We start from the raw sequence: 13,821 nt of genomic DNA on the forward strand, positions 1-13,821 counted from the left end.
ACAAGTATCAGGAGAACTGCAAGGCACAAGAGCAAAGGCTGAATGCTTTCAGCCACTGAGAAAATGTGGGTAACTAGTGCTTTAGGCCTCAATTCATGAAACCACTTCAGCATGTGCTAAAGTTCCACTGGAACTTTATGCACTTAAGTACTTTCCCGAATAGGAACAACAGTTATTTTTAACTTTCTGGTCTTTTGGAAGCAAACTATAAAAATCCTTCCTCTAGATAAGAAATCTTTAAAATTTTGGATAGATTTCACCTGAAAGTTTCTTTAAAATTCTTCTGCAGTGTCTAACTTTAAGCCACTCATTAGCATACATGACCATTGTTCCCTCTAAGCTACGTGGCCGCCTAGGAGAGATTCGAGTTCTGTGCAGTTGATTAGCAGAGCCACACACATCCAGCAGGGTGTGTTCAGGTGCCCCTCCTCCTGCAGCTGCTCCCAGGACCCTCCTGCTGGTAGGTCAAGTGCAGGGTGGAGGGGGGTTCTAATGTCAGGGTGTCCCCCTCCCCCTGCACTCCATCTCTGCAGAGCAGGGGAGAGGGGAAAGCCTAGCTCAGGACCCGGAGCTGCTGAGGTCTGAATTACTCAAGCCTCTGGACAGTGCCTTTCTTAAAAAGAGACAGTGCATAGTCTGAGACTTCCCCAGCAGCCAGCTCACAGTCAATCTCTCGCTCTCTCTCTGTCTGTCTCTCTCTCTCTGGGTCTCACACACTCATCTCCCAACACATACTTGTGTTGTTGTTACTTCTTGGTACTTCCTGCTAAACAATGCACACATTTTCTGTAATTTTATTCTTTCAAAGTGTGTTATTTTAGTGTTTTGACTGGTCTATGCATTTCATAATTATTTCTCTTACACTTAAATTTAATTCTTTGAGTAGCGAGTTCTAAAATGCCTAATCTGTCCTGGCTGGAGTAATTATCCCTATGGTAACTTTTTAAAATATGGTATCTAGGTTTCTTTGTTTCTACTGGTGGCGCACATCTCTCGGTGCACATAATTTATTCCGCACATGGATAAAAAAAATTAGAAGGAACATTGCTCATGACTATTTCTTAGTAGTCAGTTCCTTTCTGCCTTTTTTTTAAAATATTTTCTCTCTCTGCAAGCCGTTGCACACCTCTTTGCCACTTTATTTTTATTGATAGTCTTTACTTCAAGTTTCATCCATTGAAATTGGTGAGCTGTTAAGTGAACCAGATATTATCTCCTGCTATAAAACTGTTTAGACTGCTGAGAAAGTGAAGAAACAAATGTATTACTGGGATGTTACAGGAAAGTTGAAAGTAGTCCCAACTTTTGAATTTGTCAGTCTTTAAAAAGACTTCTCAGAATGCCATGTGGGCACACATACATGAATATGCACTGTATACACAGAGACTGATAGGCATACACACCTTAGGTTAATCAGTGTCAGAGACAATTTTACTGTCCATAGTCTTTTTATATTAAGAGAATTCCATAGGAAAACCCGCTATGCATTTCTCACCACTTCCCCCTCATCTTGAGCTACAGTCAAAACAAAGCACTTTTTAAATTTTCACATCAAATTATCCCATTCTGCTTCTCATCTAGATTAATACCAGATTCTATCAGAGGACACAATTTAAAATGTAGCTTTCAATTTTCTCTCATTTTCAGATTTCCTTACTTTGAACATCTCTGAGGAAGAAAATTCCAAATGTCTTAGTTATAAAAAAGATGACTCTTGTTTGAGGGGAGACAAATCCATTAATAACACAAAGCTCTAGAAGCACAATTATGGAGATTAAGCAACAGCACAGTTTCCTTTCGTCAGCATTGCAACTTTTCACAGGGATGACTTACAGCGGAATAAAGGGAAGAGGCAAAATGAATGTTGAGATAACTGGATACTTAGAATTATTAATTTTATTTGTATTCACTAGTGCAACACAAAGGAAAGAATCTTTACATACAGGTTTTTAAACTCAACTTTACAAGCAAATTCCAATATATAGTATTTTCTCTGAATTGGTTTTAAAAAATAAAACTAAAAACCAACACTGTAGATATTAAGGATATTTTTGTAGCTAATACTGAATTTAAGACTTTAAATACCAACACTGGAGTTAATGTTTTTATTGTGGTGCTTTAAGTAGGCAGTGAGCAGCTTTACCACAACAGTGATTGAAGTACTCTTGAATTTCCTTGATGGCATGGTTGTAGGTTATAAAACTCATGCCTACCAACATGATCATCTATTAAAATCCACCCTCCTTCATGCCAGCCACTATGATGAGATGAAAAAGAATAGCCATGGAAGCCCAATTCGAGAGTGGATTTCCATTTTAATGGTATGAGAATGTCCATATTAAGAGTATTATGTGCTGTGCAAAAACTGAAACTTCCCCCATCCCACACATGAAATAAATCATTATATGGATGTCAGAGTAATGACATGCAAACAACAAAATAAACAACTCAAATGGTATTCAACTCTTCTAGCTTCTTTACAATAAGTCAGCAGTTAAGACCAAAAATGGACTGCCTTTTACTGATCTATGATGCAGTCTAGTTGAACCTCTCTGCAGTCTGATTTTGAACTCTAGAATCATTTTTCTATGAACTGTGTGAAAAGACTTTCAGTGGCTATGGTAAATTATTACTTTCACCAACCCCCTGGGTTAGTATTTCATATGGTTCTTCATTAACATCTCCACAATATACTCTAGGAACATTATTCTCCAAGGGCTAAATATTAGTCCCATGAAAGTTTTGCCATTGACTTCAAATGGGATTAATGAAGTACCGGGTGGGGGAGGGGGGAGAAGGGAAGGGTCTTGAGTTGCATTGGTGTTAAAATTCCATGATTAAAAAAATAAAATCAATACACAATGAAAACGTGCTACAGTATATGGATATTCTTACATGCTAGAGTGTATATTAATTCTGTTAGGTGATATAAAGATATCTTGGAAACAGCAACACTTGCAGGAAAATTAGGTTCAAACAAAAAAGCCACACACAACAGGAGGCATTTAGATTATTTTAGGCACAACTCCAAGCAATAAAGCTCATTTAAAGTGCAATTTATTTTTTCTTCTCCTTTTGTGTTTTCACTTGTTAAAATATGCAATTTGTTTTGTTTCTTCTTTATACACATATACTGAACAGTAGTTTAATACTTTTGTGAGTACTGCACAAAAGAATGTCTGAGACCTGAAACGGATGAAAAAGTCAGCAATAACCAATTTTAGAAACCTAAAAAAACTTCAGATACATCTAACCCTTAATTTTATTCATTTAGAATCATCTACACCACTACTGATGAAACATCTCCACCTTTAAATAAAGTAGCTTCTTTCATTTCAGACCTGAAGAGTTCCATACAGCACCAGCATTTTTTTTCCTTTCACAGGAGTGAGACTTCAGTTTCACCTCATTACCTCTCTTCCCGCTGTTCCATCAACTAACAAGCTTTACCCCATACTCTGGACTTTCTGTACATACATTGGAACCATCCTTGGTAAAGTCATGATAGTAGCAGAAATATGTACTTATGTTTAGGTGAATAAATGTTTAGCAGAATTTCAACTCAGCACAACTACAATTTAGATTAGCATCATGGTCTTGAACATATAGCAACTCTGCTACCCATGGCTCCATTTCTTATTTACTAGTCTGTTAGGATAAAAAAGGGAGTGTGAATATGTGTGTGTGTGTATATATATTTTTCACATCAAGGAATACATGTTACTAAAGTTTCTATAGAAACAGGAAGAACCACAACAATTTTTTTTTTGCATTTCTATGAAAACCTTGATGGGCTCTTTTCTTTGTAACTTAAAATCAGTAAAGGTGCAGATTTAAAAAACAAACAAACACATTATTTATTTTACTATCTCTTTAAAAGTAAATCAGATTGGTGAAAACTTGGTGGGGGGGCAGGGAAGGGAGGAAATCTGAAATCTCTCTACACCAACAGCATTCCTTTAAATGAAAATAGTCTCTCCATAGACAAACTGTATAACATTAAAAATAAAATCACCTTTCCTTTAAGGAAAGTCAGCTTTCAAAATTTCCATAAAAATCTATACAGACCTGAAAATGAACCAAGAACCTGACCATTTCATCAGCAGTTTTCAAACCCTGGAGAAACAGTCAACTGCCAGGAGTTAATTTTATGAATATATACAAAATCAGTTTTATTTACTCCTCACATATTAAGGCCTACTCTGCTTCTGGACAGCAAACAGGATACTCAGGATCTTTCTAGAAAGAAAAAAACTTAATAATCATTATAACAGTAGTGTTGTGCTTAGTCTTATTTTGATCAATTTATATAACAATTACTGCAATATTAATGCTAAAGTAGATTTTTTATATGAATTAACAAAAAACGTGGTTCGGTTTTATTTCAGAACTGTATAACCAGATGTGAAATGAACAGATTAAACTAAGTGTACTTATGGATTTCTTTCGCCTCCTGCTGATTAAAAGCAAACAATGTGAGCACTTTGCTTGCATTGTTCATGTTCCATCTATTCAAAAGTTTAGGTCGCTTGTTATTTTTGCATTGGGGATAGCCATTCTTGGCTTAAGAAGGGCCAAAGTTTATTACTGAAGATTCCTGTGGATGTATACATACACAATATATTCCCTGGAAAAAGTGTACGGTAATACATCTTCCTTCAGCAAAAGCCTAAAACAGTGTTATTGTGTGTTGTTTCTCTGTTTTATTACACACTGGAGAGTAAGTTTTTGAAAATACTAATTCTGACAGTGTTCTGCTGCTTGAGTCTCAGGTACATATAAACTGAAGAAAACAAGATGCTATGATTTTGTGGGATACGAGGGTAAATTTTTGGAACACTTTGCTGGATATGCACTTAATCTATAGTGTGTGCATTTACAAACTTTATGCCCCCGCGGCTGCCACCTGACAAATATTTAAAGACCACCTTCAGAGATAATACCTACCCAGAGAGAGCAGAAATATCTTACCTTATTTTATTTACCCACCGAGTTCCTTCCTGGGGGGGGGGGGGGAAGTACCCTTCTCTGAAATACTCAGAGTACCAGCTCTGATTATGACATCATAGGATTGCTCAAAGCAAAGCTGTGGGTTTTAGTAAAAAGTAGTTTAAAAAAAAGTTTTATTATGTAAAATAATTTCAAATCCCTACATCTACACCCAAGTTTTGTGCAAACATTTCAAGTCAGATACTTCAGTCTTCCAATAGTAAACAGGAAGTCAATAAATACAAAAAATATTACAATAAAGTTAAAAGTTCTTAATTAAAATGTATGTTATGAAACTCTCAGCATAGGTGTCATGGACCCTCTATCCCCAAGGCTCATTATGCACCATCTCAAAAAGCACCTGCATTAGCAGGTTTTTGCACAAGTATCCTTAGCACTCTGTTTCAAAAATTTACCCAATAATGGCTATTAAATAACACAAAAGCATATTACACTTTCACTACAATGCATGGATGGATTGATATTTCTGTGCAATAAGAGCCATTTCACCCTGTGAGATCTGCTTGCCATCTGTGAATGGTGAAGATGAGCTCAAAAGCAAATAGAGCAACATTCTGATACCTGTAGGAAAACAAACCTAGATTAAAACAACATTAAATACATGTCACTAGAGTCATGAGATAATTTTGATAAATACGAAGATTTTGCATAGGCCTCTGGAATACAGAGTCAAATTATGGCCAGGAAAAGATATGCTAATAGATTAGGTTTCTGTATTATTTTCCACTGCTATAATCCTAACTGGTAGTCAGAACCAAAAGATTAGATTGAATAGTGATTTCCCTGTCTGATAGTCCACATTAATAAAAAACAAGAAATGATTTCTGCAAGCAACCTGCTCTCCTCAAATGCTTGGTGAAGCACCCTGGAAAAGTGTTTAGTGGTCATCAAAGGCTTCAGCATTTGTTAAGTATTGAGAGAGAGAGAAGGGTAATGTAATCAAGTTGCTAATGCAGGCCACAGGTATAGTTAAATATAAACCATTATGTTCTCTTAAGAGAAGCTGCAGAGTTTTTGATAGCATCAACTTCCAAACAGGTCAGATTGGAATAGGCAAATATTAATGACAGATTCCACTTATAATATTCATTCAGGATTTGGATAACAAAGCCATAACTAAAGCAGTCAATATATGATAAGCAATTGATATACGATTCATTCCAATGAGACGTGCATGTGGATGTCATGTTTTTAATGTGTCTTTGGTTTAGGGAGGCGGGAATGCCGATTAGAAGCCAAACTATCCCCAGAACACAAACCAGTATTCTGATTTTGCACATTTTCCTTTCTTTGTGCCAGCGGCCTTGGGATGTTAGTCTTGGAATGGAAGTTCTGAGGTTCTGGAGATATAAGCATCGGGTTGCTTATTTGTTTAGATTTAACAAAGGAAATAGTTGGCGGGCGAAGTTTAGAAATTCTCTGACTCGGTTTACTCTTTAGGTGTGTCTGGCTAGATGTTGGTTGTAGCTGTGTTGCACTACTTGATGATGGTAGCTCAGCCTTGGAAGCAGTGGGGCAGTTTGGGGATGATGCAGTATTGGCTACTGAAGGAGGCACTAAAGCATTCTGGTTTGGGGGCTCTGAAGCTCTTAAAGTCTTTGGCTGAGAAGCCTGGTTTGGGGATGAAGGTTGACTTTTCGCAGCTAACTTAGTCTGCACATCTCTAGCATCCATTTGGGTAGGTGTCTGACAAGAAGAGGGAAGAGACTGTAGTGTACTATCTTCATTACTAGCCAGCTCTCCAGGTTCTTTCGCACTCTTTTTAACCTTCAAATTGTCCTCAACAGGTTCACTCTCATTCAGGTCCTTTATATTTAAACGTTTACTCAGTAAAATGTTCAACTCATTCAGGCTATTTGTGTGAGAGCCATTTGCAGCATTTTGATTGTGATGATCACCGTTTTCATGCAGGCCCTGTTTAGGGTATTCACTGTGGGCCTCGGTATGTGGTGTTTTTATTAATTTTCCCTGGGCGAGGTCTGTGGAACTGGGAAGGCTGCTGGAAGGCTGTAGTACTTGAGGCTGTTAAAAAGAAAATACATTAACATATTAGACTAGGGAAATGTATATAGTTAACATTTTAAACTCAAGATGTGCTGATCTGGTGCTTGACGCTTACATATTCAGTTTTTGTGTTAAGAAGTTAACTTCGTCAAACAAGGGGGATCCATGGGATACATACAAGCGGGACTGGTAAATTATGCACAAAAGAATTATGCCAGCACTAAAATATACACATCAAAACAAAATGAAAGACAAGGAAAGAAACTTACTGATTGATTTAAAACAAAGAATATGAAAGAGATTGTCAACTAACAATTGTATGTTTTGTTCTTTAATTGTATTGCACTGCAGTAACAGAGCCATGTCTGAGTACTGGTAAATTCAGATGCAAGTGCCTTTAATAGCTAATAAAATTTGTTATATTACATCTATCTTATCTTCTGCCCAATGCACATTCCAATTAGCTATCCCAAGCCTTTCATCAATTTTAAAGATTTTTAAGAGTAGGTAAGGACTTTACTGGACAAATTTGTGTTTGAAGTGCATTCTAAAGACACCACTTCTAAAGATTTAATTTTCTTGGCGAGCTGAGGACAGAAGACTTGATATAAAGCTTGTCCTAATTAGGTTATTGACTAGATTTATACAGCTGTTTCATCCTAAAGGCCATTCAAATAAACTGACGGAGATACACCATGTAATATCTTTCTGTTGAATGTATTGCGTTCATCACCAGATAAGCATGGTTTAATGAAGACTCTACATTTTATCTGAAGGGAGAGTCTAGTATTATAAACAAAAGAATTGCCAGTACCTCTTCTGGGGGTAGGGTGACCAGATGTCCCGATAAAATCGGGACTGTCCCGATTTTGAGGAGTTTGTTCCATGTCCCAACCAGAGTACAGTCAGGATGCTATTTGTCCTGATTTTTTGTTTCCTGGTCTTTGGCGGCAATTCAGCGGAGAGTCCTTCAGTCGCAGACGATCTTCATCGTTATTTCAGCGGTGGGTGCTTCTGTCTTTGGCAGCAAGGTTTATTACCCACCGCCAAAATACCGCCGAAGACTGTCCGTGACTGAAGGGCTCTCTGCCGAATTCCTGGACGGGTGAGTGTTAAAAAAAAACCAAAAAAACCCCACAGCGCCCCCCCCCACGGCAGCTCCGATATTTTCCCCTTAACATCTGGTCTAAACTAAACCCTTCTGTAGGGAAATCAACAAACACCTCGTCAACCTTGTACACTGATTTTAAAAGAACTGCTCAAGATTCTGTAATTCATAGCATTTTTTCCCCAACAAAACCTACCATACTGCACTTAAGCTATTAAAATTCAACATCTGATTTGGATAATTTTCTATTTTTCCTTTTTAAAAGATGAACTACAGTAAAATCTCATTTTGAAGATGGCTTAAACAGAGAAGCAGAAAATCATTCTTCCAAAACACACTTTTGTTTTTGTCTGATTCTATGTACATAGTAATAGTACATAGTAATAGTGTCATACATACACCATTACAATGAATCAATAAAGCAGGAGCAACATTTCTCATTAGGCTACCTTGACTGAACTTTTTAATCATTATTACACTGAAGATGAGGATTATTTGGGGGTTTTTGCCTTTATTTTTAATACTTGCTCAAACAAAGTAAACACATTGCAAAGAGTAGTTCAGACTGCTATCCAGATTAACAAGCACCTCAGCTTTCATTGGCTTTCTGACACGTACTTGGTAGGCTAACTCTTCAATGGGGTTCAGAGTACCTCCACTATAATTTTCCATAAAGAGCAAATTTAAGGGGAACAATAGATCACTAGAATTTACTAATCTAATTCTGATTTACTGGAGATTTTTCCTTTGGATTCACGAACTCCGCCTTTAGCCAAGGTTAAACTAGAGATTGGACCAGTGACAATAATGACTGACAAAGAGATAAGTGCAGAGACACTAAACACAGTGAAAACTGGTACTTGTATAAAGAAGAAAAGTGTGATAAATTGGAGAGCGATGAAGAGCATCGAAATATTACTTTCATCGTAAATTATTTTTCCCTCCACTGATTATCATCATCAAATTTCCGAGCAGTGTAGTAAACTTCAGCATTTTCTTTCCTACCAAGCAATCCTACTACAGATACAAAAAGGATGTTTCATAAGCTATTAGCAATTTTTAAATACACAAATCAAAGTTTAAAGAATAAATCCTGGCAAATTTGTCAATTTTTCAATCGTAATGTAATGGATATGGATAGTACCTGTACCTCAAACTAAAACCTGTTATTCCAGAGAAGACTTGCACAACAAAGAGGGGATGATATTACCCCAATAATTCACTGTTTTGAGAACCCATTTATAAATTTAAAAAAAAACTGTTGAGAAAATTGAGCACAGACACAAGTAGTCAGAATAGAACCATTCACAATGCATGTGTGCTAAAGAACCAAAATACTTGAACAAAATTAAGATTTTCTAAGCCAATTTAGAAAAAAACAAAATGATTATTTTTTAATGGCACCAAGTACTTTGTCAATGTTTATCATACACAAACAGCTGTTCACATTTCCCCCCCATTTTTAGTAATAAAGGAAATAAAACCAAATATGTTATGCGTGAACATTAAATTACATACATAGCTATGTGCTAAACTACCCCAAAAATAATTGATAGTCAAATGTTAATCAAAAAGTGTAGTCTATGAAATGTAACAGTGAAAGGGACAACCTTCATCCCCCACTTAAACTTACATTCTTACAATGTGTGTAAGCATATCTGAAATGCTAGTTAGAAACTGACCTTTTATTTATGCTGCATCTGTGCTGCCATTTTATAAAATAACACAAAAATATTGCTTAAATTGAGTAATGGCATGGTAAGCACTTGCATTTGGGATTACAGAAATTGCATGGAAGATATTAGCCAAATGCATAAAGACATACATACCTAAGACATCTTTCATAACCAAAGGATGCCAACAGTTGACCCAAAAGTGGAAAGCAGCATTAGATCTCAGCAAACTATGAATCTTATGACATAGCTTTAGCACAGATGGCTTTGACATCTTCCAGTAAATTTCCAAGTACTAAAAATGTGGCCCTCTGTTTAAAATGAATCACAAGGAGCCTAACACTGATCTCACAAATATGACTTCAGTGGCTACTCCTGATTTATACCACTGGAAGATCAGAAGAAGACTGAAATCAGCAATAAATAGTTCATCACAGAAGGGGAGGTTACCTGTAGCTGGAGATTCTTTGAGATGTATGGTCCCTATCTGTATTCCACTGAAGGTTATGCGCCTGCACCATGCGCCTGGAGCCAGAGCTTTTCAAAGTAGTAGTGTCTGTTGATCCGGGCATGCAGCCTTGCATTACCTGGTGGTTTTACCTGAGGTGATGAAGGGCAGAGTGGACTACCAGCGTCTCCAGTTCCTTCTCCACTGCAGATCTACCAGATCTGCAGCACAGAAGGAGGGCGAATCTGGAATACTGATAGGGACCTGTAAGCTGTTGGTCGGGGCTCAACCCTCCGGCTGGCGGGAGGGGAGCCACACCGGCTCGCTCTTTGTCCCCTCTAACTGGTGGGACGGCAAGAATCAGGGTAGCACTGTCTCACATCTCAAGCCCTCTGGAGCAGGGGCTTGAACAACAATCAGTCTCAATATAAGTCCAGGCCCTCTGGAGCAGGGGGGCTGGGTAACAGCAATCAGTCTCAATATAGATCCAGGCCCTCTGGAGCAGGGGGGCTGGGTAACAGCAATCAGTCTCAATTAGAAGCCCAGGCCCTCTGGAGCAGGGGGCTGGGTAACAGCAGTTTATATAAGCCCAGGCCCTCTGGAACAGGGGGCTGGGCAACAGCAATCCAGTTTAGGGCTCAGGTCCTTGCCTCAGGAGCTGAGCAACTACAAAGTCAGTAAGCCCAGATCCTCTGGTCAGGGCGGGGCAACAAACCATAGTCCACAGGACTCAGGTCCTGGTGTCAGGAGCTGGGCAATGACAGCAACTCAGCTTAGTGCAGGCGGCTCTGTCTGTGCTGGGGTGAGGGGGAGACTGCCACCCATGAGTGGGGTGGCAGGGGGGACACAGGCCCACCCACTCCACTGTGTCCCAGCCCGGGGCCCTATTAGCGGCTAGCACTGCCGCTGGTCAGTGGGGTCCTGACCGAAACACACCGACATGGGCACCTCGGTGCCTATAGCCTGACAGGGGTCGGCTATCCCCGGGCTACATTCCATTTCCCCCCTCTACCGGTACCTGCTCCTTGGTCGTCGTGAGTTCGGACCAGTCCATCAGCATGGGGTCTGAAGGACCAGGGCTTGGGGGGAGGTCCGGCAACTCCTGCGGGAAGTCCGGCCCGGCTGCCTCCGATGGCTCCTCCGGATAACAGCAGGGCGGAAGCGGCGGCAGCGGCTCCTCCTCATACCGGGCGGGAGGAAGTCCTAGCGGCTGCTCCGGGTTCCGATCCCGGGGAAGTTCCACGGGTTCCTCGTCGTACCGGGCGCGGGGCAATGGGGGCCAGTCCTGATCGCCGCCTCAGGTCCTGGAGGGTTCCCAGTCTGGAGCTCCCGCCGGCACGTCTGCTCGCGGCGGTGGCTGGCTCCTGACTGAGCTCTGGCATTCTCCTTTTCTACTTCCTGCCCCGCCCCTTGACTTCCGGGGGGCGGGGACAGGACGTGATGACTCAGCCCACTTGGGCGTCTGGTAGGGAGCTCCCTCTGCTGGGCAGGAGGGGAGCCACACCGACTCACTACAGGACCACATATCTCAAAGAACCTCCAGTTACAGGTCAGTAACCTCTCATTCTTCTTCAAGTGATGGTCCCTATTGTATTCCACTGAGTATGATTAACAAGCAGTACCTAGCTAGGAGAAGAGTGTGAGGAACATGACAGAACTGTGGAACGGAGAACCTCTGCGCCAAATGAGGCATCCATTGCAGAATCATGCACTAGAGCATAATGAGAAAAAAGGTGTGTACTGAACTCCATGTGGCTGCCTTATATGTATCCACAATGGGCCTGTAGACTCTGTAGAGCCACACCACAATTCCTAGGCATAGATATGCCAGCACCAAAATGAAAATTGTACTGCTCACGGCCATTTTTTTACAGCTCTTGATATACAGGACGCTTACTTCCACATCAACATCCACTCAACCCACAGATGGTTCCTAATATTCACGGTGGGTCTGCGACACTTCTAATACAGGGCCCTCCCATTTGGACTCACTACTGGTCCACGAGTCTTCACAGAAGTTTTCTTCATGGTAGCAGCTCACCCCCAATGGCAAGAAATCCTTGTTTTCCCTTACCTGAATGACTGGCTACTGGCAACGCAATCCAGAAAAGAAGTTGGGGAATCGATCTCCCAGCTCTAGGGGTGAGTTTGAACATCAAAAAAATCAACTTTTCACCCTACACGATTCCTGCATTGATGTGGCCTCCACGTGCACTTACCTACCGAAAGACAGGTTCCAAAGTCTACTGGACCTGATCGCTTCAGTGACATCCAACCCTTCTGTCTCAGCCAGAACTTGCCTTTCCCTCCTCTGCCACATGGCAGCATGCACATATGTCATAGCCTTTGCTCACCTGCGCTTCCGCGGTCTACAACTATGGCTGCAAGGTGCTTACTCCCCCATTTACCAACCCATGGACATCATTCTCACCATTCCTCCAGACGTCACCTCCTTCTTCAAGTCTGTTCCGGAATGCCCTTCCTTCTATCCTCACTGAGTGTGACCGCCATAACATATGCCTCACTTGATGTACTGGGGAGCACACATGGGAGACCGCATGACGCAAGGAACTTGGACCGCTCGAGAAACCAGAATGCACATCAGCATCTTGGAACTTCAGGCAGTAAGCAAAGCATGCCACACATTTTTACCTACCATCCATCCATTCTTGTCATGTTGTATAACACCACTACATAAACAAGAAAGGAGGCACAAGGTCCCCAGTGCTGTGTGCAGAAGCTGTGCACCTCTGGAAATGGCACGCTGGACACTGTATCCTCTTGTCAGTGGCTTGCGTACCAGGGACCCAGAAGCTGATTGCTGATGCTCTCAGCAGGAACTTTGCAACCAACCATGAATGGGAACTGCACAACACTGTCATCATGGACATTTTTGGTCAATGGGGAACTTCAAGCAGGAACTTCTTTTTGAATCTCACACCAACATCAAGTGCATTCAGTACTGTTGACACGCTGGTCATCAACTGGTTGAACCAGGTGAACTATGCCTTCCCTCCTCTACCACTCATGCTGCAAATCCTTCACAAACTCTGAGGGAGAGGGTGACCGTCATCCTGATCACTCCATTCTGGCCTCACCAGTTCTGGTTTCCTCTGCTTTTCTGCATATCAAAACATCCTCCACTCCTGCTCCTAACATTCTGGAAGTGCTCAAACAACACAACGACAAACTCAGACACCCCAATCCACAGACGCTTCACTTGACAGCCTGGTTTTTTGGATGGACATCTCTGCTGGCACGAGAATGTTCGTTTGCAGTACGTGAGATCCTCTCCAACAGCAGGAAGGACTACAGAAAATGATCCTACTGAGCTAAGTGGGCACACTTCATCTCCTGCGCAACAGAAAGGTATTGTTCATGAGGCTATTGGCATCCCAATGCTCTTGGACTGTTTCCTCTATCTGAAGGGATCGGGACTTGCTCTCAACTCCAGCAGGGTGCATGCAGTGGTTAAAAGCGCTTTCCACCCTCTGGTGGAGGGTCATTCCGTTTTAACCCACCCTTTGACTTCCTGGTTCTGGAAGGACCTGGTATCTAAAAGCCTGCCAATCCAGCCT

At 41.0% G+C, this 13,821-nt stretch overlaps 1 protein-coding gene across 9 annotated transcripts in view; it reads right to left on the reverse strand.

The window, feature by feature from the left end:
* Positions 1-1,890: 1,890 nt before the first annotated feature.
* The window catches only part of CCSER2 (coiled-coil serine rich protein 2), a 139,820-nt gene continuing 127,889 nt past the window's right edge, over positions 1,891-13,821 (reverse strand). For 6 of the 9 annotated variants that reach the window (XM_045024046.1, XM_045024049.1, XM_045024043.1 and 3 more), the window contains one exon: positions 1,891-7,032. In XM_045024046.1, the coding sequence (XP_044879981.1) occupies positions 6,202-7,032 (831 nt within the window). In that variant the 3' untranslated portion in view covers positions 1,891-6,201. The remainder of the gene's footprint in view (positions 7,033-13,821) is intronic. The other 3 variants (XM_045024051.1, XM_045024050.1, XM_045024052.1) reach the window with 2 other exon arrangements.

Source organism: Mauremys mutica, chromosome 7 (genome assembly GCF_020497125.1).
Source record: "Mauremys mutica isolate MM-2020 ecotype Southern chromosome 7, ASM2049712v1, whole genome shotgun sequence".
Taxonomy (NCBI): Eukaryota; Metazoa; Chordata; order Testudines; family Geoemydidae; genus Mauremys; species Mauremys mutica.